The sequence below is a fragment of the Microcebus murinus genome, chromosome 3, assembly GCF_040939455.1.
Source record: "Microcebus murinus isolate Inina chromosome 3, M.murinus_Inina_mat1.0, whole genome shotgun sequence".
In the NCBI taxonomy this organism is placed as follows: Eukaryota; Metazoa; Chordata; class Mammalia; order Primates; family Cheirogaleidae; genus Microcebus; species Microcebus murinus.
Genome location: NC_134106.1, coordinates 51,125,111 through 51,152,855, shown reverse-complemented (window position 1 = coordinate 51,152,855; position 27,745 = coordinate 51,125,111). Strand labels below are relative to the sequence as shown.

Below are 27,745 nucleotides of genomic sequence, written 5' to 3'. Positions count from 1 at the left end.
AGTATCATGAAAATAAGTCAAACAAAATTTGGTTTAACATAAATGGCAACAGGCCTCCAAAGAAAAGACGAGACCAGTGTAAGATGATACCCTGGTTCTTCAGTTTAATATAAAATGAAAAATCAGGTATGAGTTCATCAATTTTAAATCAACAACAACCTTCACTGGTGAAGCACATTTAGAGACAAGTATTATTTGGGGTTTGTTTCCTACCAATGAGTATGATGCTTCTTAACATACTTTGATCAAGCCAATTAATGGGATGGGAAAAATATCTATGATCTTTAGTAACAAAGTTAGGTGCTGGAAGGATCAAACATGAAACAGTATCTACTGAATGCATTTGAGTCTCCAAATAAACTTAATTAAAAAACAAAAAGTACTCAATAAACATAATAGCATTTATTTAGGATTTAATTATATTTTGTCTTCTGTCATATATAGAGGCCTGGTTCAGTAGAATCAGAGCTGATTGTGTCTAACTATTGTGAGGATTTACAGAAGGCAGCAAAGAAAGAAGCCTATAAACAAAGGCAACTCAACATGAACCAGGGTTGGCAGGTGTGGGATCAGACTGCGCAGAGTTCCTAAGAGGAAAATAAAGGCAAAAGGAGACAGATAAAGCAGCAAGGGGAATGTAATGCTCTCTTACTGGAGCAGGAAGTTATCGTGCTATAAAACATGAAAAGGAATAGTCAGTTAAGAGGTATGGAGACCAAGGTCAGTTGCCGAGAGAGGTAAAAGAGTAGTGAGACAATGATCACTGAATCATCTGCATCTATAAACTTAAACCCGAAACCTGGAGGCTGGAAATGAAAAAATGTTAAAAGGTTACATAACTACTGAGTACAATGTAACTATGTATTTTTATCAAATTGGAAAATATCTTGGTTCTTTCTAAAACTCAAAATAACCAATGTATTTTGGATATTACCATATAATAGACTCATGTTAAATGTTAAAACTAAGATTTCCCAAGCTTCAGGAAATATTTTAAGTATACAGTCTGTTAAGAGACTGTATATGGCCAGGTGCAATGGCTCACGCCTATAATCCTAGCACTCTGGGAGGCTAAGGTGAGAGGATCGCTCAAGGTCAGGAGTTCAAAACCAGCCTGAGTAAGAGCAAGACCCCTGTCTCTACTACAAATAGAAATTAATTGGCCAACTAAAAATATTAATAGAAAAAATTAGCCAGGCATGGTGGCACATGCCTGTAGTCCCAGCTACCAGGGAGGCTGAGGCAGGAGGATAGTTTGAGCCCAGGAGTTTGAGGTTGCTGTGAGCTAGGCTGACACCATGGCACTCTAGCCAGGGCAACAGAGTGAGACTCTGTCCCAAAAAAAAAAAAAAAAAAAGAGAGAGACTGTATATGACAAAGGAGATAAAAAGTGATGCTCAGAAGGGTGAAAACACCACGACTACATATGAAGGATTTTTGCCATGAAACTAAACCTGAATCTGATCAAGCCTCCAGATTTGTAGCTCTCAACAGTGGGCCTTTTTTGTCCCCAGAACATTTTTTATTCCACACAACTGGTTTGTGGGGCGGGGCAGATGGATGCTGTTGACATCTAGTGGCTAGAAATCAGTAATGCTGTTAAACATCCTTTAATGCACAGAACAGTGCTCCACAACAAAAAATTATCCAGCATAAAATATGAATAGTGAGAAGTTGGAGACCCTTCTCTAGATCTAACAGGAAATAAAGGGGTCAGAGAAACATGCTAAAGAACTTCATGGGGTGCAAACAGGCAAATCTAGATCATAGGAAACTCTATATAGGACAAATAATCAAATTTCTTCAACTAAAAAATTGCAAGGGAGAAAAGCATGACGGGGGAATCATATCAAACAAAGGCAATGTGTGGACTTCAGAACAAAATAACTTTAAAAGATAGTTATACAACTGGGAAAATTTTAACAATGACCAGATAATTGATAATATTAAGATGCTATTGTTAATTTTTTTTTTCAGATGTGATAATGGTATTCTGGTTATATATGTAAAGAGACATAAGTTTTTCAGATAACTGTAGAAGTTGGGTAATAAATACATTACATTTTTTTCTTTATATCCACATAATGGATATATTATGTTCTTTTTTCTACTTTAATATATATTTGAAATTTCCATAATAAAAACATTTAAAGGGAGGAGGGTAAAAGAAAAGCCTCCATATATCAAGACAAAATTAGAAAGGATTTAGTAGAGTTGAATTAGATTTATCTAAATCTGTGAACTTTATGAATACACATATCCTGTTGTACTCTCTTTGGCTCATAACCTTGATACCAACTGGCGGCTGTGCCCAAAGTGTATAACCATCATATTTGGGTACCTAATTTAAAAAATAATATGTATATTCCATAATCTTATTAGCATTTCTATTCTTAGGTATAGTGGATGTCCAGAAGTACCTCATATATATGAATATTGAATCTATAACCATTTATAATCATTACAGAGTGATCATATTGTAGCTCAGTAGAATTCTAGTACATGCCTTTGGAGAATATACCGTATTTTCCTGCCTATCTTGTAAACTGGATGGTGAAATCAATTTACTCTATCTTCTGGTAACTGGAATGCTACTAGTAAGAAAGACCAATTAGATGAAAGCAGCCCAGAGGCAAAAACTGGTACTTACTAGTACACCAGTACCCTCAAAATAAAAATGAACTAAATAACCGAAACGAAGTATTCATCGAGCAAGTGTTCACATACTTAGAACAGAATTAGGAACTATTACCAGTGACTAAAGAATAAAACATTTGACTATATCTCATTAATGGAATATATTCAAAGAATAGTTACCAAAGAGAATTATGATATTAAATCTTACAATCCATTCAATAGTTTTATTAGCACAATTATTCTGATAGACTTTTTTAACTGGCTGATAAAGCTACTTAGTTTTCATAAAAATCTTCAGTTAGAAATAAGAGTATTGCTTTTAAATTACAAAAGAAATATAGTTACATTTTAGGTAAAGCACAAAAACTAATTTTTTTAAAAAGTAATGTTTTGCTAAATTATTACAAATATTAAAGTGTATCGAGATTTTTTTATAGACCTAGCCCCTCCCCTTACCCAACCCTGCAAAAGTTCAGAGATAACTGTTATCTCTCTTCTCACAGAAAATGACTTACTTGCCTTTTACACAGAAAAATAAGACCTTACAACAGATCTACACAGAAGCTTAAAGACATCCTCTGCAAAGATTCTTACACAAAACCACAATGACTCCAGTGAGTCATCTGGGCAGAACTCTCCATGGTGGCAGTTAGTTCCTATTCTGTTCTTTCTGAATTTCTCTGGAGGGGTTATTGAGTCTCAATTCTAAAGTGAAGAGAATTTTCTACTCCACTGTTTTCTTTAATGCTCCAAACAGGTGAACATGAACTATCAAAATGAGGAACTAAACTCAGTTGCTATTACTACCCAACTTTAAAGTATGGCATAGGGACTTCAAGACATTGCTGCCTTTTTCTGTCACAAAATTATGCTAAACATTTGAATGCCTCCAAAATATGCAGAGCTATGCCCACATTCAATATGGTTCCAAAGGAAGTGTTCCAGTATAGCCAGTAACTTTTACCTGACATGCATGTGTGACAACAAATTATGAGTGAAAAAAGCCCTAAATAGGGTATGTTACTAAAAATAAAACACAATTCATTCTTAGTGAAGTAAGTACATATGCTCTTATAAACATTAATAACATAGTCAACGCACTAGATCAAATTACTATCCAGATGATAAATATTAGTAACTATGGTTTCATAAAATCTAATAGCTCTTATTTTCATGCTAACTAGAAGAGAAACATGAGCTCAAAATGTAAAATGCTACACCTATAGTCTACATATTTCAGAACTTAGCCATGATATAATGGGTAATATGAAGAAACTGCCACAGCACAACAAAGTGACTATAAACAAGTTAAAGTATACCTTAAAATAAGTAAAAGAGTGGAATTAGAATGTTTCTAATACAAAGAAATGGCAAATGCTTGAGGTGATACATATCCCAATTGACCTGATTTGATTAATTCGCATTCTATGCCTATATCAAAACATCACATGTACTCTATAAAGATATAGAACTATTATGTATCCATAATAATTTTAAAAAAGAAAGAGGCTGGGCACAGTGGCTCACGCCTGTAATCCTAGCACTCTGGGAGGTCGAGGCGGGCGGATTGCTCGAGGTCAGGAGTTTGAAACCAGCCTGAGTGAGACCCCATCTCTACTATAAATAGAAATAAATTAATTGGCTAACTAACCTATATATAGGAAAAAAAATTAGCCGGGCATGGTGGCACATGCCTGTAGTCCCAGCTACTTGGGAGGCTGAGGCAGGAGGATTGCTTGAGTCCAGGAGATTGAAGTTGCTGTGAGCTAGGCTGATGCCACGGCACTCACTCTAGCCTGGGCAACAAAGTGAGACTCTGTCTCAAAAAAAAAAAAAAGTAAGTTAGAAATTGCCAGACTATACTATACCAATGAATAACAATGATTGGGATTTATGGTTTTAAGCTAGTGATTTTTCGAGAAAAGTGAATAAAAATTGCACATGGTATCTTAAAAAGACTAAGATAATGGTTTATCATTAAAGAAATACAAAAAGGATTATAGAGTATACACAAAATCAGGTGGTACTAAAATAAGTAGCAAAAGAGAAAATAAGAAATTAGAAACCCCCCAAAAGAATCTTAATTAAAATTAAAAGGAATCATAGGTTTCAATGATATTAGATAAGCTTTGGAAAGAACGAATCTTTTTTAATCATTTAATTGTCATCTATTAAATATGGCAGGCAATATGATACATTTATATACATAACTAATATAGTGGTCCCCAACCTTTTTGGCACCAGGAACCAGTTTCATGGAAGACAATTTTTCCATGGATGAAGGGTGGGGGAGGGTCTTCTGGGATGATTCAAGCGCATTACATTTATTGTGCAATCAAACCTCTCCGCTAACAATAATCTGTATTTGCAGCCATTCCCCAGCACTAGCATCACTGCCTCAGCCTCACCTCAGATCACCAGGCATTAGATTCTCATAAAGAACGAGCAACCTGGATCCTTCACATGCACAGTTTACAGTAGGGTTTGTGCTCCTATGAGAATCTAATGCTGCCACTGATCTGATAGGAGCCGGAACTTATGCAGTGATGCAAGTGATGAGGAGTGGCTGTAAATACAGATGAAGCCTTGCTCACTCACATGCTTCTCACCTCCTACTGTGTGTCCTGGTTCCTAACAGGCAACAGACCGGTACTGGTCCATGGACCAGGGTTTGGGGACTGCAATTATATAGACATTTATATACATAATATATATTATCTTTGATCTTAAGAATAATTCTTAAAAGTCTATGTTATTACACCCATTTTATGAATGAGAAATCTGAGGATCATGATGGTGTAGTGACTTGGCCAATTAGTATCTGAGGCGGGATTTAAGTTTAGTAATGTCAGTATCCAGAATCTACTATCTTTGCCCTATACTTTTTTTTGAGATGGAGTCTCTTTCTGTCACCCTGGCTACAGTGCAGTGGCATCATCATACCTCACAGCAACCTCAAACTCCTAGACTCAAGGGATCCTCCTGCCTCAGCCTCCTGAATAGCTGGTACTACAACATGTGCTACCACACCCAGCTAATCTGTCTATTTTTAGTAGAAACAGTGTCTCACTCTTGCTCAGGTTGGTCTTGAACTCCTGACCTGAAGTGATCCTCCTGCCTCGGCTTCCGAGAATGCTAAGATTATAGATGTGAGCCACCGTGCCTGGTACCCTACACCTTTTGTGACAATGTTATCTCTCTAGAGAATACAGTGGCCTTGGTATGAAAGGGGTAAGGGGTAAGGTATACCTCCAAGAGAGGATAGCTTTGAGTGGCTAAAAGTAAGAGAGATTACTGATCACACAGCAATAGGTAGCTGGATGGGTTGCTGAGTTATGATATAAAGTCTGATTGGAGTCAGATCTGTGTCTCAATTCTGGATCTACCATCTAATAGCTGTGTGGCAATTTACTTCACCCCCCCCCCATGTCCCAGTTTTCCTGAGCACAAAGGATATGAATAGTGTATCCCTACTAGTCTTTTATTTGCCTGACAGAAAGTAAATGATATTAATATTTTTAATTATTATTGACTTAGCACCCCTTCTGTACTTTTTGCCCTTGGGGTTGAGTTTTTTAAAAAACTCAAGATTGCACAGGAAACAGGAAAATTCTAGTTTCCTCAGATAGAAGGACAGAACTAACAGAACTTATAATAATATAAATGACTGCTTCTTGTTAATTGCATATATGTGTCAATTATTTTGAATTTTTAAACCTGGGTTAAGAGAAAAATAAGTTATAGGTCCGAATGGTATTAGATAAATTTGGGTAGAAAAGAATCTTATATGGCAAATATTCTGAATTTTCAAAATGCTGTGCTGATAAGGTAATTTACATTAATTACATATAATAACATTACATTACATATTTATAGGAATCTATAAACAAAGAATACTCTTAAGAGACTGGATAGGCAGGGAAAGGTCTTGTTTAACTTTTAATTTATACAGGCCCTGAAAAAGGAAGATCCTCAGAGATATTCATAAATAACTTCAAAGTTCTTCCTGACAGACTGGATAAAAAAATCTAGTTTAACTTCCCTGGAATGTAACCATCATCTGCAAAGTATGTACACATAGTATACTTATCTATAGAGTACGATCACATACCTTCTACAGGAATTCACTAGGCCAGTAGTTAACACTTTTAACAATCTTACAGGCATTTCCTTAGTTGGAAAAGATCCCAGTGCTAGCTTTACTTTTTGCAGAGTATAAACAAAATACAGTAGTCCCCCTCCCTTATCCCTGGTTTTGTTTTCCACAGTTAACAGTTACCCATAGTCAACCACAGTCTGAAAATAGGTGAGTCCAGTACAATAAGGTATTTTGAAAGACAAAGAGATCACAGTCACATAACTTTTATTACAGTATATTGTTCTAATTGCTCTGTTTTATTATTAGTTATTGTTGTTAATCTCTTACTGTGCCTAATTTGTAAATTAAACTTTATCATAGGTATGTAAGTACAGGAAAAACCAATAGTACATGTAGGGTTCGGTACAATTGGTGGTTTCAGACATCCACTGGGGGTATTGGAATGTATTCCCCCATCAGATAAGAGGAAGCTACTGTGAAATAGTGCCTCCAGTAGACTTAAGTCCAAATACAGTTTGAAAATTTCTTCCACAATTTCATAACCTAAATACTGTTGATTATAGGATAAAATGAATATGGAGAGCATTTTATGATCAGAAAATAGTAACACAAATATTAATTCATAAGCTTGAATATCTCAATGAAAGGGTAATCTTTACTTTATAGAATATTATCCAGTAACCAACCAAGAAAGAACCTGAAAACATTACCAACAAGTTTAATTCCAAACTTCATTCAATTTCTTAATCTTGTTCCTATTATTAACCTAATGCAGTAGAATATTTTCTTGGACACATGCCAAAAATAAATTATTCAAGCCCTTTAGTCTTTTGTATGATATTTCAAAATAAGCACAAAAAGGAAATCAACATTAAAAAATGATTAAAACTGAAAGAAACAAAGAAACAGTGATTACTACTCAGAAGCTTAGAATGATTTTTTAGGAAAAGAAAAATAAGGCATTTTCACTACAGAAAATTTGGAATCTACTAAGAAGTATAAAAAATAAAAACTGCAGATATCTCCATAACCCAGAAATAACCACTGTGAACACCTTCATGTATTTTCTTTTGGTATTTTTCCTATACAAGTATATATATATATATATATTTATAAATTCCTGAGTACCTCTTCTCCCCCACAATATACACACTCAATTTTTCTGCTTGTTTTAGATTTTTTTTTTTAAGTATTAATAATAGAAGTTTCCATACACTGTTGAAGGCCACTTCTTCATTTATTCCATTGTCTTCTCTCCACTCCTCAGAGGTACCCACTATTATGAATTTTATGCTTACATTCTCAGACATATTTTTTAAATGATCTGGATATTCTCAAAGACTTCATTTAAATGGTGTCTGTGAAGTGCATTTACTCCTGTTTGCTACTCAGGAACCAAACTCTTAGCTACCAGCAATTATTTTGCAGTCTAAAAAGCCCATCACTGCACTTTTTGATTCTGTATTAGGTTCACAGACATGTTTATCTTTCCTTAATGTGGCTAAGATTTTTGAGTTTCTACCTCTATTTTTTTTTTTTTTTTTTTTGAGACAGGGTCTTGCTCTGTCACCCAGTCTGGAATGCAGTGGTGCAATCACAGCTCACTGCACCCTTGAACACCTAGGCTCAAGCAATCTTCCCACCTCAGCTTCCTGAGTAGCTGTGACTACAGGTGTGTGCCACCATGCCTGGCTAATTTTCCTACTTTTTATTTTATATATCATTTCCACTAGAGTAGAGGCACTATAAAGTATGAATTTATAAGAACCATTTTATTCAGAAGTACCCCAAACTCAATTGTTAAAAAAAAAAAGTGAAAGCAGAATTAAAACACATTCCAAAGACAATATCTAAACAGACTTTTAAAAATACCCTTATGATTTGTTCACCAAGTTCCTCAACATACATTGGTCCCAACTTCATGTAAAAGGAAAGGAAGAAGCACTAGTAAATAATATAAGACTCATCCTAGAATATCTAAATATATGTTGACAAGAAACTAATTTCTGGAACTATTTTCCTTCATAATCAAAATTCAAAAAAAAAAAAAAACAAAAACAAATTCTAGGAACTCAGGTTTAAGCAATTTTCTTGGAGTTTGGTAAATGAATTAAAAACTACATTATAAAAAAATAAAAGTAATCTACAAGCTGAATTAGACACTACCTGTCCTCAATGACCAATAACAGCCATATATTCACAGAGTGGGATTCTTTCACTTGAAAATATATGTTGACAAGAAAATTTAATCAACTCCTACCTTACTCCATATACTAATACAAAAATTAATTCAAAAATGGATCAATGACTTAAATATAAGAGCTACATGGGGGTAAATCTTCATAACTCAGATTTGGCAATGGATTCTTATATTTGATACTAAAAGCACAAGCAACCAAAAAAACTGGACTTCATAAAATTTTAAACCTCTGTACATCAAAAGGTATTACCAAGGAAATGAAAAGACATCCTACAGAAGACAGCACAAACCAAAAATCTGATAAGATTTTAACATCTAGAATATATTTTTAAAAATCCTGAAAACTTAACAGTAAAAAGACCAACAACCCAATTTTCAAAAGTATGCATGACTTTAAGCACACAGTACTTTTCTGTGGCATTCTTTATAGCTATAGAGGGCAACATTATATAGGCTTGTCCTTACTTTGCTTCTATGGTGGTGTTTTTATCCTTCAGTTTAAGACAAAAGCAAATGTTATAAATGTTATAATATAAAAGATATTACTTTGCTTGACTCAAAGAGTTTATATAAAAAGAAAATGGAAATTTTTCCACTAAATCCACCCAATAAGTGAGGCAAGTGCCATTGTTGATACTTCTCTGATCCTGTACTTTCCATTTCTCCAAGCTGTCTTTCACGAAACCTCTCCATCCATGCCCCTCTCTCGGAGCCTTTTTTGCTTGCTCATTAAAGGTACACATTTCTCCAAGTTCTACTCTTAGCTTTCCTTCTGCTCCTTCACTTCAACTTCCACTGAACAAATGCTCATGACTCCCAGACCTCTCTTTTTGCCAAACATATAGCACTGAAACACAAACCCAAATTTCCAAATTCCTAATATCTCAAGAACAGTTCAACAAAAGAGTCAGAACTCGCTGGTTTTGAAGATGCCCAATCTCTCCAAATGCAAACAATATTAAACAATATTAAAATAAGAAATGGAGCTGGGCACAGTGAATCACACCTGTACTCCCACACTTTGGGGGGCCAAGGAGGGAGGATGGTTTGAGGACAGGAGTTCAATACCAGCCTGGGCAACATAGTGAGAACCTCATCTCTACAAAAATTTAAAAAATTAGCCAAGCACAGTGGCACATGCTTGTAGTCCCAGCTATTTGGGAGGCTGAGGCAGGAGGATCGCTTGAAGCCCAGTTCAAGGCTGCAATGAGCTATGATCATGCCATTGCTCTCCAGTCTAGGTGACAGAGCGAGAGCTTGTCTCGAAATTTAAGAAAAAGAAAACGAAAATAAAAGAAATGGCTTAGGAGCAAAGTTCAAATACCAGGCACTGCCAAGAAAACATGATCTAAAAGTTGAGGCTGAAAGGCACATTTTCTCAGTCCTCTTGAGACCATGTGGGAGCTGATCACATGCATTTGGCTCAGCATAAACCTCTTTTAAAAAAAAAGATAAGGCTGAGGATACAGCTACAAAATTCTTTGTTTCAACCTCAGAAATATCTAAGATGGTGCCCCAAAGTACTATTCAACTAGACAAAAGGCTATTTAAAGCTTCTAAAGGTGTGATTTACAGATTATTTTAATCAAATAGTAGAATTTCTAAGAAACTAAAACCCATAGTCCCTCACCAGAATCTCAAGAAGGATTATCTCGAAGAAATTTTTAGGTGTGGCTTTTGTCTAATGAAGTAAGCCCAAATAATATTTACAGGAGACCTACAAAGTTTTGAAGAGAATTATATTGGCAGAAAAAACTGCCCATTTGGACCAAAAGAGACAGAAATAGTACAAAATGAAAAAGGGGTCTTGGACTCTCAAACTTCTACAGGCAAGAAGTGGGCAGAGAAATCTACACAGCTGTAAACACAGCCTATTTTGCTGCTTTTCACAGAAAAGGAAGGGTAACTCAGAGTGGGGAACCCAAAGCCCAGAAAGCAAAGTTAAAAGTTCTGAAGAATTATTCCCAGGCCTGAATTTTAATCAAGGAATTACCAACTGTGCCCAGCTAAACTTTAGAAATGGTGTGAAATAATGATACTTTTGTGCTGACATTTTCCCTTTTAAGCCATAATGTCTATAGTGGATGTCATATGCATGTCCAACCATTGTACCTTGGATGTATTGGGGGCAATTTGCCTCTTTATTTTCACGGATTCTTCAAATAGATACGTAATGTACTCCAGGAGTTGAAATTAAGGAACTACATCTGAGAAGCCTCATGTAAAACTGACCTAATTTAAATGAGAACATCCTGGATGATAAACTAATGCTGTAAAGGAGACTTCTGCAGAATACTGGGAGAGGATGAGTATAATCTGTATGTGGGATGCATGTAAATAATTTGTGGCCACAGAATGTACTATAGAGATTTAAAACATGTTCAAGACCAGGTGTGGTAGCTCATGCCTGTAATCCCAGCACTTTGGGAAGCAAAGGCAGGATCATGTAAGGATCCTGTAAGGCCAAGATCATGTAAGGCTAAGAGTTTGAGACCATTCTGGGCAGCATAGTGAGACCCTATCTCTACAAAAAAAAATTTTAAGTTAACTGGGCAAGGTGGTACACGTGTATTCCCAGCTACTCAGGAGACTGAGGCAAGAGGATTGTCTGAGACCAGGGGTTTGAGGTTGCAGTGAGCTATGATTGTACCATAGCACTCTCACCTGAATGACAGAATGAGACCTCATCTCTTAAAAAAAAATTATTTTTAAAATATGTTCACAAATTCTCTGATACTTCCTTTAAAAGATCAAGCCAATTTCCCCTCCTCTTGAGTGTGAGCTGCGCTTAGTGATTTATTTCTTATTTCTATTTTTATTATAAAAAGCAATTTCTAAAGAATAGAGAGAGGGAAAGATAGGAACTTTACTGGTAAATGCTACCTTAAGTGATGAGGGTTAACATTAACAGTGACAATATGTGGATTACCCCTTAAAATGGTGTGAGAAGAAGGGTACTTCACCTCTGTTGTATTCTTTCCTAAAATCCATTACTATGATCTGAATGTGTCCCCTGAAATTCATGTGTTGGAAACTTGAACCCCAGTGCAGTAGTGTTGGGAGATGAGGCCTTTTGGGAAGTGAGGTCATGAGGGCTCCACTCTCATGAATGGATGAGTGCAATTATACAAAGGGCTTGCAGGGGTGGGTTTGCTCTCTTCTGCCATGTGAGAGCACATCTTCTCCAGAAGACACAGTGTTCAAGGAGCCATCTGGAAAGCAAAGACGGGGCCTTCACCAAACACCAAACCTAACGGTGACTTGATCTTAGACTCCCAGCCTGCAGAACTATGAGAAAATGAATTTCTGTTCTTTATAAATTATCCAGTCTCAGGTATGCTGTTATAGCAGCACAAAAAGGACTAAGACACCCATAAACCAGTCTAACAATGAGAAGAAAAAAAAAACAGTCTGGCCCAGATTAGGGAATATGCTACAGGATATCTGGCTAGTGTTTTTCAAGACTGTCGTTTCACAATGTATACATGTATCAAAATATCAAGTTTTATATCTTAAATATATACAAGTTTTATTTGCCAATTATACTTCAGTAAAGCTGAAAAATAAGTAAACAATTCTCATGCTCATGAAAAACAAAGACGTGACAAGTAAATGCTGTTTAGTTAGTTTAGTTAGCAATTTAGTAGTACTTTAGATTGGATTGCGGACCAGGAAAGAAATATGAATAGAAAAACTGGTAAAATACAAATAAAATATGTAGTTTAGTTAGTAACAAAGTACCAATGTTAGTTTCTTATTTTGACAAATGTACAATTTATACCATACTGATTTTTGTTCATCTAATTCCTTTGGGGAAGTGCTCCTCACTTATTCCCAGTGGTATTAGCTGTCAATCTATACATTCCCTTACCCTTGGTCAAAGGGCTGAGCGAATACTACTCTAATTCCAGAAAACTTAAACTAGCCTAATTCTAGTAAACAATTACTTCTTCATAGGTAGCCATGTGACCTAATCAGGCAAAATAAGAATCCACCTTTAATCAATATACAAATGTTGGGAAGACAGGAGCACCTATAGAGATGAATCTGGACCTACTAGACATCATGTTACCTCTATATGAAGTCAGCTTGTTTAAAAGAGCCAGACACAGTTAAGAGATATCTGAAGCCAGGAATCACATTTGAGCTTCCTAAGTATGTAACTCATTAATCTCCTTTTTGACTTAATTAAGTTAGTTTGACACTAATATAGGTTTTGTTTTTTGTGTTTTTAAATCTAATTGTATTAAAAGCTAAAGAAAGGTTCAAAATATCCCAGGAATTCATGGCAGAGGTATTCAGTAATATGAGCTTTGAAGAAGTGAAAGGGTTTCATCAAGTGAAAATGGGGATGGATAAAGAACAACCCAAGTAGCAATAGGAAAAGAATATGGCATGTGTGGAAAATGCAGTCCAACTGGTTGGACAGTATAATATAAACAGATGATAGATCATGAACCCTTAAATGATATTCCTAGAAGATTAGGCTGTTTTTCCTAGACTAAGGAAGATAGGGGAGGGAGTGGAGGACAGGTATCACAGGATGAAAGATCAAATTCATTTTGTGATCAATACTGTTTGGATGTCACCACTCAACTAACTATGCACTCACTAACTTTATTATCATAATTCATGTCAGGTTTTTCTACTGTATCCACAAGACTATTAAAGTACTTATTAAAAATGAGATATACTTCCTCTGTATTGACTTCTTTTTTTTTTTTTTTTTTTTTTGAGACAGAGTCTCACCCTATTGCCCGGCTACGCCTGTAATCCTAGCATTCAGAAGGTGGAGGCGGGAGAATCGCTCGAGGCCAGGAGTTCTAGACCAGCCTCCGTCTCTACTAAAACTAGAAAGAAATTAGCTGGACAACTAAAAATATATAGAAAAAATTAGCCAGGCATGGTGGTGCATGCCTATAGTCCCAGCTACTTGGGAGGCTGAGGCAGGAGGATTGTCTGAGCCCAGGAGTCTGAGGTTGCTGTGAGCTAGGCTGACACCATGGCACTCTAGCCTGGGCAACAGAGTGAGACTGTCTCAAAAAAAAGAACTACAAGTCAACAACAATAAAAAATAAAATAAAAAACCTGATTAAAGAATAGGCAAAAGACTTGAATAGACATTTCTCTAAAGATCTAAAAATGGCCAATAAGCACATAAAGACAAGCTCAACATCACTAATCATTAAGGGTTTCAACTCACAACTATGAGATACCAGTTTATATCCATAAGGATGGCAATTATAAAAAAAAAAAAAAAAGAAAATAACAAGTGTTGATGAGGATGTGCAAATATTGCAAGCTTCATGCATTGCTGGAGAGAACATAAAATGGTGCAAATGCTGTGGAAAATAGTTTGGCAACTCCTTAAAAAGTTAAACATGGAATAACCATATGATCTAGCAAGTCCACTTGTAGATATATACCCAAAAGAGTTAAAAGTAGAGACTCAAATAGATATTTGTATACCCATGTTCATAGCGGTATCAGTCACAATAGCAAAGGTGGAAACAATTCAACTTATCCATCAACAGATAAATGAAAAAACAAAATGTGGTATATACATACAATGGAGTATTATTCAGCTATGAGGAGGAATGAAATTTTGATACACGCTACAAGAATGAACCTTGGCTGGGCGTGGTGGCTCACACCTGTAATCCTAGCACTCTGGAAAGCCGAGGCGGGCGGATTGCTCGAGGTCAGGAGTCCAAAACCAGCCTGAGCCAGAGCGAGACCCCGTCTCTACTATAAATGGAAAGAAATTAATTGGCCAACTAAAAATATATACAAAAAATTAGCCGGGCATGGTGGCACATGCCTGTAGTCCTAGCTACTCGGGAGGCTGAGGCAGGAGGATCGCTTGAGCCCAGGAGTTTGAGGTTGCTGTGAGCTAGGCTGACGTCATGGCACTCACTCTAGCCTGGGCAACAAAGCGAGACTCTGTCTTAAAAAAAAAAAAAGAATGAACCTTGAAGATACTACACTAAGTAATAAACCAGACACAAAAGGACAAATATTGTATGCTTCTATGAGGTACCTAGAATAGGTAAATGCATAGAGACAGAATGTAGAACAGAGATTATTACCAGGAGCTGCAGAGAGGTGGCAAAGAGGCATTATTGTTTGATGGGTGCTGAATTTCTGTTTGGGATAATGAAAAAGTTCTGGAAATAGATAGAGGTATTACTTAATACCACTGGAGTGTACAAAAAAAATGGTTAAAATGGTAAATTGTACATTATGTATATTTTACCACAATTTTTTTTAAAGTACTAAGAAATGGGCTTGGGCCAGAGGCCTTCTACATTTGTCTTGGCAGTAGAGCAGTGGCCTACATGGAACGAAGCCCATTGCCAACCAGCTAGTACACACATACCAGACAAACACAAGCAGTTCAGCATTGCTGGGCAGGATACACTGTTACCCTGAGTTTAGGACAAAGAACTTACATCCAAAAATTGCTTCCAAGTCCTCTTAAGGCTTGGTTTCCTGGCTTCCTCTCAAGCACCCCATCTGTCCATAAGAATAAAACAGACAGCCTGAATGGCTGAAAGAAGTCCGACACCAGGGCTGCGTGTTGGCACTAGTCAGAGGCGGGAGGACTTCAGCAGTGCCAAAGCCCTATTCGCAAAGGGTCAATGAGTTTGCAATGACATTTATCTCTCATTCTCCCTCGTTAAATCTTTTTATTGAAGTATAATATACACATAGAAAGGGTACATCATAAGAAACAATTATTTTTTTTAAGCCTTTAAGGAAAAATTTAAGTTCAGTAATTTCAAATGCATCTCTTTATAAATTTAAAAATAAAATTACTTCAGTACAAACAGCATTTTCTTAACTGCCAAATGTTAAATAATTTCTTAGAAGGGCTAAATACAGCAATCAAAAAACTCAAGTTGTATATTATATGGTCAACTTAGCAATAAGACTGTTTTACAATGATTAGGTCACTAGGATTACCAATTTTTTTTTTTTTTGGCACAACTCAGTCTATAGGATTACCAATTTATACTAACATATTCATGCAAGAAACAACAAGGAGTTATTCCCAATTCCTCACTTTCTCTAATTCCCTACATCCCTTCCAAGTTATCTCAAAGCAACTAATCTATATTCAAAACTTATCTTCTATCTGTTCACTTCCCTTCACTTTGACTGTTAAAATTATCTCCATCTTTCTTGCTAATATTATCTCACCTGGACCACAGTACCAGCCCCCTAAGAGGTGTCCTCATTTCTCTACCCCCAACAATACTGATTTTTATTAGTTATTCCTGGGTTTGGCAGACAAATTTTGGAACACGTTACAATAAAAATTTTTTGAAAGAAAAGGGAAGTGTCATAAATGAGGAACAAAAATGGCAATGTAGAATAGAGACTGTCAGAACTTCATGTAAACTCATTTCTACTATTTTTTGAAGTGGAATATTAATATTGGCTCCATTCATTTCTGAATACCTAATCTTGTTAACAGCACGAAGGATGAAGCTTTTTTTAAATTTTTTTCCTTCTTTATCTTGAGATCCCATTTTACCTAATTATCATCACATACACATCTGGAAACAAAAGAGAATTATTTTTAATGTACAAAACAACAATTCCAACCCTAGTGATTTTTTTTTCTGGGATCTCAGTATCCTGGCTTCATTCTTAATATATAATCCATTCTCGGCCGGGCATAGTGGCTCACTCCTATAATCCTAGCACTCTAGGAAGCCAAGGCGGGAGGATGGCTCGAGGTCAGGAGTTTGAGACCAGCCTGAGCAAGAGCAAGATCCTAACTCTACTAAAAAAATAGAAATAAATTAGCTGGACAACTAAAAATATATAGAAAAAATTAGCCAGGTATGATAGCACATGCCTGTAGTCCTAGCTACTCAGGAGGCTGAGGCAGGAGGATTGCCTGAGCCCAGGAGTTTGAGGTTGCTATGAGCTAGGCTGACGCCATGGCACTCTAACCCAGGCAACAGAGTAAGACTCTGTCTCAAAAAAATAAATAAATATATATATACACACACACACACACACACACACACACACACACATATATATATAATCCATTCTCCACAGCTAAATCAAAGTGATTCTAATAGAAAATATATCATATCACATCATTCCATTGTTTGAAAACCTCTAATGTTTTCTCATTACACTTAGAATAAAATTTACATTTCTTACCAAGGCTAAACTCTTGCCTTGACTGTTCCCTCTGCCTGTATTTTCCCCTAGATCTTCCTGAGGCTATATCCTTCTTGTCATTCAAAGGTCAGCTCATCTACTCAGAGAAGCCTTCCCTCACTCAAACTAAAGCAGAAGCCCCTTACTTTGAGGTGGGGTCTGGGAATCCATAATTTTTTTTAAGCTCCTCAAGTGAATCTGATACATAATGATGCTGTGAACCACTGCATTACATGAATCTTGCTTTTGCTTCCAATGCTTTTTCTGCCAATGTACTTCTTGGTACTTCTTACTGCCTGTGATTTCAGAAAATGGAAAACGAACATGTAGGAAGTGGTGAGAAAGAAATGGCAATCGTCAGGAACCTATACTAAATCATTGCCAAAAGTTACATCTAAGTGTTAAAGGCAAGGGTATGTTCACTGTATCAATTTTTTAGTTGTTCTTATTTCATGACTCTCAACTCTGGATCAGAAAGTTGAAGTTGTCACAAAAATCAAGTGCAAATGTTACCTTCTCAGAATTGGCTTCCTCAACTTCCAGGGTAAAGATAGTCATTCCATCTTTTTTTTTTTTTTTAACTTTTACTTTTATTTTTTTTTTAAGACAGAATCTCACTCTGTTGCCTGGACTAGAATACAGCGGCATGATTATAGCTCACTGCAGACATGGACTCCTGGGCCCAACCAGCCTGATCCTCCTGGCTCAGCCTCCCTAGTAGCTAAGAATACAGGTGCACACCGCCATGCCCAGCTAATTTTTTAAGTTTTTTATAGAGATGAAAGTCTCATTATATTGCCCAGGATGGTCTCAAACTTCTGGCCTCAAGTGATCCTCCCACCTCAGCCTCCCAAAGTGCTAGGATTACAGGCATGAGCCACTGAGCCCGGCCTTATTCCATCTTTTGAGCCTTGGTAATACTCCTCAGTCTCTGATGTAATTTCTTACACTAATTATTACCAACTTTCTTTGACTCCATAAGGAAATTTGTCTGTTTTATTTCCTGACCTATCTTCAACTCCTACATAGCGCCTAACACATAGTAGATGCTTAGAAAATACTGAATTATGTGATTCACTTATTCATTCAACAAATATTTACTCAACACTGTTCCAAACGGCATCCTAGACCTTGAGGATACAGCAATGAAAAAAATAGCAAAAATACTGGCCATCTCTTACATGCTAATGTGGAGCACAGACAAGATTATAAGTAAAATAAATTACAGGCCAGGCGCAGTGGTTCACGCCTGTAATCCTAGCACTCTGGGAGACCGAGGCAGGCAGATTGCTTGAGGTCAAGAGTTCGAAAGCAGCCTGAGCGAGACCTCGTCTCTACCAAAAATAGAAAGAAATTAACTGACCAACTAAAAATATATATAGAAAAAATTAGCCGGGCATGGTGGCGATGCCTGCTCGGGAGGCTAAGGCAGCAGGATTGCTTGAGCCCAGGAGTTTGAGGTTGCTGTGGACTAGGCTGACGCCATGGCACTCACTCTAGCCTGGGCAACAAAGTGAGACTCTGTCTCAAAAAAATAAATAAATAAATAAATAAATAAATAAATAAATAAATAAATAATAAATTACATAGCATGCTAGGTAGTAATAAGTGACAAGAAGAAAAAAATAGAGAAACTAATCTATGATAACAAAAGGCTGACTAGTAGTTTTGCCTAGGAACTGGAGTGAAGAGGATGACTAAAAGGGACACAAAGAGACTTTTAGGGATTGAGCAATATGTTTGGGTTCTTGACTCTAGTAGTGTTTTTACAGGTATATTTATCAGCCAAATGTAGTCAAATTGTACACTTCAAAATGGATAGTTTATTATATAGAAGTTAATAAAAAATAAAGCAGAAAGTAGAGAACTGAACTTTGAGAGAGGCAGCCAACAAAAGCCTCACTGAGAAGATGATTTTTAAGAAAAACCTCAAGGAAGTGAAGAGACTAGCTATTCAGATATCTGAGGGAAGACAAATCCAGAGAGAGAATAAATATATAGGTCTGAAGATGTTTGTCATGTTCCAGGAATCAGCAAGGAGGCCAGTGGGTCTACCTAGAGTATACTGAGTAAGAGAGAGAGCTATAAATGCTCCTGAGAGGACTGGGCGTGGTGGCTCACGCCTGTAATCCTAGCACTCTGGGAGGCCGAAGTGGGTGGATTGCTTGAGGTCAGGAGTTCGAAACCAGCCTGAGCAAGAGCGAGACCCTGTCTCTACTATAAATAGGAAGAAATTAATTGGCTGACTAATATATACAGAAAAAATTAGCCGGGCATGGTGGTGCATGCCTGTAGTCCCAGCTACTCGGGAGGCTGAGGCAGCAGGATTGCTTGAGCCCAGGAGTTTGAGGTTGCTGTGAGCTAGGCTGACGCCATGGCACTCACTCTAGCCTGGGCAACAAAGCAAGACTCTGTCTCAAAAAAAAAAAAAGATCTGACTTGAGATAGGAAGCCACTGAGGTGTGATGGGAAGCCATGAACATAATCTGACTTATGCTTTAATAAACTCTGGAAACTGCAAGGAAAAGCAGCACTATTCTGTAAATAATCAAGATCAAATTGAGCATTATTTTTGAGCTCAAGGACACAGTCTTTAATTAATGTCATTAATGTATTAACAATGCATTAATGTCATTAAGATACATTGTCTCCTATAACTGAATGACTATAAAGATGACTGAGATAGTTTTGTTGTATGTTGTTTAATCTCAATTCTTGGCCTTTGTTTAGTATCTCTATTACTGCCTTGGAGATTCTAACCAAATTCCAAAGATTTTGAGACATAAAGAAAATGCTATAGTGACCAATTCTGTGCAATCACCTTATTTACTCATTCTGTTCTTCTGAGACAGCTGCCAGGCCCCTGAGGCTGGTTTCCAGAGTGTCCACAATTGGACATATCTGAATTTTCAGATGCTTCTACCTCTGAAAAGAGATTCTAGGAAAAGTGTTTTTTCCTATTATTATTATTATCACTGCAAAGAAGATTTTATATAAAAATCAATCTTGGGTGGGCCTGGTAGCTCACACCTGTAATCCTAGCACTCTGAGAGGCCGAGGCGGGCAGATCATTTGAGCTCAGGAGTTTGAGACTAGCCTCAGCAAGAGAGAGTAGCTGTCTCTATTTAAAAATATAGAAAGAAATGAGCTGGACAACTAAAAATATATAGAGAAAAAAATTAGCCGGGCATGGTGGCGCATGCCTGTAGTCCCAGCTACTCGGGAGGCTGAGGCAGAAGGATTGCTTGAGCATAGGAGTTTGAGGTTGCTGTGAGCTAGGCTGACGCCATGGCACTCTAGCCAGGGCAACAGAGTGAGACTCTGTTTCAAAAAAATCAATCTGAATGTGTGGGCTAATATATAATGAAAAACAAAGTTTACAAAGGGAAATTGATTAAAGTTGAACTCACCTGTCCAATTTTCCCTAATTCCAGCTCGATTATGGCAACAGGAGTGTGTATCTGAGCTGAGTGCCTTGACTGAGACTTGCCATCAACTCTCCAGCTCAGGCCCCGAAGCCCACTGTCCCAGCGGCTCTGGTTCATGAGGCTCTCTCGGATTTTTGTCTTGTGGCTCTTCCAGAATTTGGAAATGACAGCAGCTTGGTCAGATGTGATCCCACCTTGTTTTTTGGTTTGAGCAGTCAAGAACGCCTCCAGCTGGTTGAAATCCATGTCAGCAGATGCAATAGACTATAATGATGACAGAAAGAGTAATGAATTTGAATTTAGTAGATAAATATGAAAAGATAGCTTCTTAATTACAAATCATATTTTTAGTAATTCTTAAACCAGTGAAATAAGCTTTCAAAAAAGGTCATCAGGCCAAGTGCAGTGGCTCAAGCCTGTGATCCTAGTACTTTGCATGGCCAATGGAGGAGGATCACTGGAAGTCAGGAGTTAGAGACCAATATGGGCAACATAAGAGACCTCGACTCTACAAAAAAATTAAAAAAAAAAAAAATTAGTGCACCTGTAGTCCTAGCTACTTGGGAGGCTGAGGCAGGAGGATCACTGGAGCCCAGGAGTTTGAGGTTGCAGCAAGCTATGAGGACCCCACTGTACTCTAGCCCAGGCAACAGAGTGAGACTCTCTCTCCAAAATAATAATAATAATAATAATAATAATAATAATAATAATAATAATACAAGGCCATCATGTAACAGTAAAAGTACAAAAACACTCCCTTTGCAAACATCAAATAACAGAAAAGCTACTATTAAAAATTCCATGTCACTCTAAAACTGTATCAGTAACTAGAATCTAATTTTTAAATATCCAGTTCCACGAAGGGAAAAAGAATGAAAAATTTTTTATATAATAAAACAAGGTAGGTGCATTGGCACGCGGCTGCAGTCCCACCTACTCAGGAGGCTGAGGTTAGAGGATCACTTGAGCTCAGGAGTTTGAGTACAGCCTGGGCAGCACAGTAAGACCCTATCCCTAAAATTAAAATAACAATAATAATAATAAAAAGAATAAAATTAAATGGTTCTCTGATGAAATCTTACATAATTTCATAGTGCCTTATAGCCAGGGATGGTTTAATGTACGACAATGGTACAAAGCCTTGTCCATAAGAAGCACAAAATAAATTGTGTTAAATGAATGTATTATTTTAGCTTTGAAGCCCATCTTCAGCCAAATAGTCCATTCACAACAATACTACTCTGAAATTATATACTACTTTGTACTTTTTCATAAATTTTAAAAACTTAATTGCCATTGAATCTGCGTTCTCCATTCTAGCATCCAAGAAAACACAATAGCTATCAGCTCAAGTACTATAAAGTACCTTAAATTTACATAGTACTTTTTAACATTTCAAAGCATTTTCACAACTACAGACATATCTCATTTTATTACACTTGACAGATACTGCATTTTTGTACAAATTTAAGTTTTGTGGCAACTCCGCATCAAGCAAGCCTATCAGTCCCATTTTTCCAACAGCATGCACTCACTTTTTGTCTTTCTGCAACATTTTTGGAACATTTTGGAATTCTCACAATATTTCAAACATTTTCATTACTGTTATATCATATTTTGTCATGGTGTTCTATGATCAGTGATCTTTGATGTTACTATTATAATTGTTTGAGGGAATCATGAACTGCACCCATAGCAGACAGCACACTTAATAAATGTTGATTTATTGATCAACCTTGCCACCCTTCTCAGGCCTCGCTATTGCCTGAGACATAACAAAATTGAAATTAGGTAATTAATAACCCTATGATGGCCTCTAAGTGTTCAAGGGAAAGGAAGAGTTGCATATCTCTCACTTTAAATCAAAGGCTAGAAATGATTATGCTTAATGAGAAAGGCAAAATAGGTCAAAAGCTAGGCCTCTTGTGCCAAATAGCCCAGTTGTGAATGCAAAGGAAAAGTTCTTGAAGGAAACTGAAAGTGCTACTCCAGTGAACACAAAAATGATAAGAAAGCAAAACAGCCTCATTGCTGATATGAAGAAAGTTTTAGCAGTCTGGATAGAAGATTAAACCACAACATTCCCTAAGCCAAAGCCTAATCCAAAGGCCCTAATTCTCTTCAATTCTATGAAAGGTGAGAGAGGTGCAGAAGCTGCAGAAGAAAACTCTGATGCTAAAAGATGGTTGGTTCATGAAGTTTAAAAAAAGAAGCTGTCTAATACAAGTACATGAATGGGCCTAAATTCAAAAAAATAAAAAATAAAAAAAAATAAAAAAAAAAAAAAAAAAAAGAAGCTGTCTTCATAACATAAAACTTAATGGTGAAGCAGCAAGTGCTGATGTAGAAGCTGCAAGTTATCCAGAAGAGCTGGCTAAGATCATTGATGAAGGTTGTTACACTAAACCAGAGCTGGGAAACCTTTTCATGATGGAAGGCCGCATTAATTTAGCTGTAATCAAATGAGGCCACATTCAAGAAGCTTCAATTACATATACTTTATAATGTACATTATTTTGTAAAAAATCTAACTACTATGTACTTAATAATTTCAAAAAATAAAAACTATTTGTTAATTTTAAAGTTAACTAACCTTTTAATGACTTCGTTGTGTCTGCTTTTTGTTGGAAAGCAATGTGAATATTTGATTGCAGCATGGAGGTCCACAGTTGCAGCTGATCCTCTAGATGGGTATAGTTATTTGTGACCTTAAGGGTGTCTTGATTTGGGTTAGGTAGGAGAATTTAGATTTGCAGCAATAAGTGGTTGAAAAGCAAGAATGTATTTTTTGGGCATGTTGCCCAAAGGCATGGGTATTTACTGCATTTGTCCATATTTCAATTGGATCTTTCTTAGCATCAAACAATGACTTTATTTTTTTTTTTTTTTTTTACTTTTTTTTCCTTGTCCTCAGTGATACTAACAGTGGTACAAACAATGACTTTAAAATGTCATCTACTGAGAGCTCAATCAATTCGATTTGTAGTTCTTTAGGTGCCTTGATGATATCAACTTAGGTGAAGCTGAGATGCTAATTTGAGTGTGATGTCATGATTCTCAAAAGTCAGTGAAACTTAGCAGAAAACTTGGTTCCTTAAAATTAAAAAAAAAAAAAAAAAAAAAAAAAAAAGTCAGTGAAACTTTCACTGTATTCTCCAATTAATAATTCTAATAACAGTTGTATATTCTTCAAATTATTCACATATATCATCTTGCTCATCAATGGCCTTTGCTAACTGGAAAAATGTTCATCCAAAATTTCCTTTTGAAGAAGTGTTTTGAAAAAAGATAGCTTTTTTTCAAAATGCTTATAAGTTTTGCCACATATCATATCTAGACTTAGTTTTACCTTGCAAAGAAATATTCAAGTTGTTTTGATTTGACATGATACCACAGAGAAATGCTGCATTTCTACAGAAATCTTTCAATAATTCACATTGCTAATTCTGCTCTTCATAAAATTTATCTGTTCTCACAGAGATAAAATTTTGGCTAACACCTGTCCCTGGAATAGCCAACACACTTTAGAACCGGCGTCCTCAAACTATGGCTCACAGGCCACATGCTGCCCACCAAGGACATTTATCCGGCCTGCCAGGTGTTTTTACTGCAGCTGCCTGTCCTGCTTAGCAGCCGACTTGTCCCAGGCCCACAATGTGCACTCTGCAATGGTCTGAGGGACAGTGAACTGGTCCCCTGTTTAAAAAGTTTGAGGACCCCTGCTTTAGAATGATATGGCAAATCCACACTCAATACCTCATAGTTCAACTGACAGGTTATGAAACTGACAATGCCTGTTGCATTTGCATGAATATAGTTAACAATACTTATAACCGTGCAAAGTGTCACTTAAAATAGAAGCTTTAACACAGATTTTGCTGATGAAAGATACAAGGAAAAGAAATGAGAGCATCTGGATCAGTTAATACTTTTTCTACATGTGCAATAAACCCTTCATGTTTTCCTGTCATGGAAAGTCACCATCTGTACATATGCTCACTAAATTTAACAAATTCAGTCCAACTTCACATTTATCTTGAAAGTTATTGAAGATATCTATTCCTCCACTGAAGATATCTATTCCCATGTTCTGTTCACAACAGTGCCCAAACTGAGTAATTCTTTGTATCAAAGAAAATCCTCTGTTATGATCTGAATGAAGTATAAAACCTGCGCTGAGTCAGTAGGATCAGTTGATTCATCCAAAGCAAATGAATAATATATATTTTCCTTTTATTGCATGAAGTTGTTCCATTAAGTTGAAGGCTCATTCATGCAGTTATGGTTCTCCTGGAAAGAGGCAGTTGTTTGTACTTTGAAACGTTATTGGGGTCTAAGCATTCTATAACTTCTGCAATACATTCTTTCACAATTTCTGTATCACTGAATGGCTTCCCTTTTTCCTTGAGTATATAAGCTACTTTATAAGTTGCTTCAGTGACATTATTTCCAGGTCTTATTGCTGCCTGAAATAACTGTCTTGGCTTTTGCTTTCCATTTTTTAATTTCTGCAATATAACCTTTCATGCCTCTCCCTCTAATTTAAAATATGTGTGGCCTCTATGCATGTTAAAATGCTGATGAGCATTGAATTTCTTTAATGTTGATATTGCAGTATCATAAAGCAGTCATCTTATCTTTAGCAGAAATGAGATAATACTGCAATTCCCAATCCTCATTTAAAAATATGTTTTCTTCCTTCAGTGTTCTCTTGTCTTTGACATGATAGGCTATTAAGCAGACAGAATTAAAAAACACTGCGAGCTGTGCAACTATTCACAAATTCCACTTCAAACAGAAACACAGTGCACCACTGTCAAAAGCTGATAATCAATTTGAATACTTGACCCCCATAAACTCTCACCAACCAGCCTCAGGTGGTAGTGGTGCCAGTCCAGTGAAGGGAGTTAGAACTAATTCATGAGTGTAGCAGCTATCAATTTAGCCTTTATGGCTTACTAATGTTCTAACTGTGCTGGTCAATCTGGGAGGATGATTTCATTAAAACTTATTTTACTCTTTGGTATTTTAAATATGCTCATTTTAGAAATAAAATATGTAAAAGTTGAATAGAAATGTTATTAATAAAAATAAAAGAATTTGTTTTGTAAAATTGGATTCAATCAAAAGACCATACTTAAGGACCCAGAAGGCCACATGTGGCCTTAAGGCCACAGATTCTCCATCCCTGCATTAAACAACAGATTTTCAATGTAGACAAATCAGTCTTATATTGGAAGAAGATGCAATCTAGGATTTTCGTAGCTAGAGAAAAGTCAATACTTGGCTTCAAAGAATAGGCTGACTCTCTTGTTAGGGGCTAATGCAGCTGGTGACTTGAAGTTGAAGCCAATTTTTCATTCACTATTCTGAAAATCCTAGGACTCTTAAGAATTATGCTAAATCTACTCTTCCAGTGCATCATAAGTGTAACAACAAAGTCTGGGTGGCAGAACATCTGTTTACAGCATGCTTTACTGAATATTTTAAGCCAACTGCTCATTGACAATGCACCTGATTACCCAAGAGCTCTAATGGAGAAATACAAGAAGATTAATCTTTTCCTGCAACACAATATCCCTTCTGTATCCCATGGATCAAAGAGTAATTTCGACTTTTTTTTTTTTTTAAGAAATACATTTCAGAAGGCTATAACTACCAGAGATATCAATTCCTCTGATGGATCTGGGAAAAATTAATTGAAAATCTTCTTGAAAAGATTCATGATTTTAGATGCCATTAAGAACACTAGTGATTCATAGGATAAGGTCAAAGTATCAACATTAATAGAAGTTTGGAAGAAGTTGATAGCAACCCTCATGGATGACTTTGAGGCATTCAAGGCTTCAGTGAAGTAAGTTAACTGTAGATGTGGTGGAAATAGCAAGAGAACTAGAATTAGAGGTGGAGCCTGAAGATGTGATTGTATTGCTGTAATCTCATAATCAAACAAACAGATAAGGAGTTGCTTCTCATGGATGAGCAAAGAAAATGGTTTCTTTTCTTTCTTTTTTTTTTTTTCTTTCTTTCTTTTTTTTTTTTTTACGAGACAAGGTCTTATTCTGTCACCCAGGCTGGAGTACAGTGGCACAATCACAGCTCACTGCAGCCTCAAACTTCTGGCCTCAAGCAATCCTCCCACCTCAACTCCCAAATTGCTGGGATTATAGGTGCAAGCCACAGCTCCCAGTGAAAGTAGTTTCTTGAGATAGAATCTACTCCTAGTGAAGATGCTGTGAACATTATTGAAATGACAACAAAGGATTTAGAATATTATATAAACTTAGTTAATAAAGCAGCAGCAGGGTTAGAGAGGACTGACTCTAATTTTGAAATACATTCTATTGTGGGTAAAATGCTATCAAACAGCATCTTGGTCTACAGAGAAATCTTTCATGGAAGGAAGAGTGAATTGATGTGACAAACTTCATTGTTATCTTATTTTAAGAAATTGCCACAGCCACTCCAACCTTCAACAATCACCACCCTGATCCATCAGCATTTATCAACATCAAGGCAACACCCACCACCAGCAAAAAAGATAACTCACTGATGGCTCAGATGTCTGTTAGCATTTTTTAGTGATAAGGTATTTTTTAATTAAGGTATGTATATTTTTTAGATATAATGCTATCATACATTTAGTAAACTATAATATAAACATAACTTTTATATGCACAAGGAAACCAAAACATTTGGGCAAGCAGGGTGGCTCAAACCTATAATTTGGGAGGCCAAGGTGGGAGGATCACTTGAGTTCAGGAGTTTGAGAACAGTCAAGGCAACACAGTATGACCCCATCTCTACAAAAAAAACTTTAAAAAGAAATTAGTGCACCTGTAGTTCCAGCTACTCAGGAGGCTGAAGCATGATCATTTTAGCCCAGGATCTGAGTTTGCAGTGAGCTATGATGATGCCACTGCACTCTAGCCCAGGCAACAGAGCAAGACCCTGAAGAAAAGAAAGAAAAGAAAGAAACCAAAAAATTCATGTAAATTGCGTTATTGAGTTATTCACCATGCTGCGGTGGTCTGGAACCAAACCATATTTCCAAGATATGCCTGTATTACTTCATTTGAACCTCATAATCCATTTTCAAAGGCAATGAGGTGGTCAGAAGTATTACAGTTCTCTTTATTCTCAATTTATAGAAAAGGAAACTGAAGCATAGAGAAGCAAACTGATTTTACTGAAAGC

The 27,745-nt window shown here is 36.5% G+C and overlaps 1 protein-coding gene across 5 annotated transcripts in view; it reads right to left on the bottom strand.

Moving 5' to 3' along the window:
- COMMD1 (copper metabolism domain containing 1) overlaps positions 1–27,745 on the bottom strand; it is a 137,812-nt gene that overhangs the window by 71,328 nt on the left and 38,739 nt on the right. For 3 of the 5 annotated variants that reach the window (XM_012764876.2, XM_012764873.2, XM_076000821.1), the window contains one exon: positions 20,531–20,812. In XM_012764876.2, the coding sequence (XP_012620330.1) occupies positions 20,531–20,812 (282 nt within the window). Of the gene's footprint in view, positions 1–13,645; positions 17,417–20,530; positions 20,813–23,141; positions 23,642–27,745 lie in introns of those variants that run through there. The other 2 variants (XM_076000820.1, XM_012764874.3) reach the window with 2 other exon arrangements.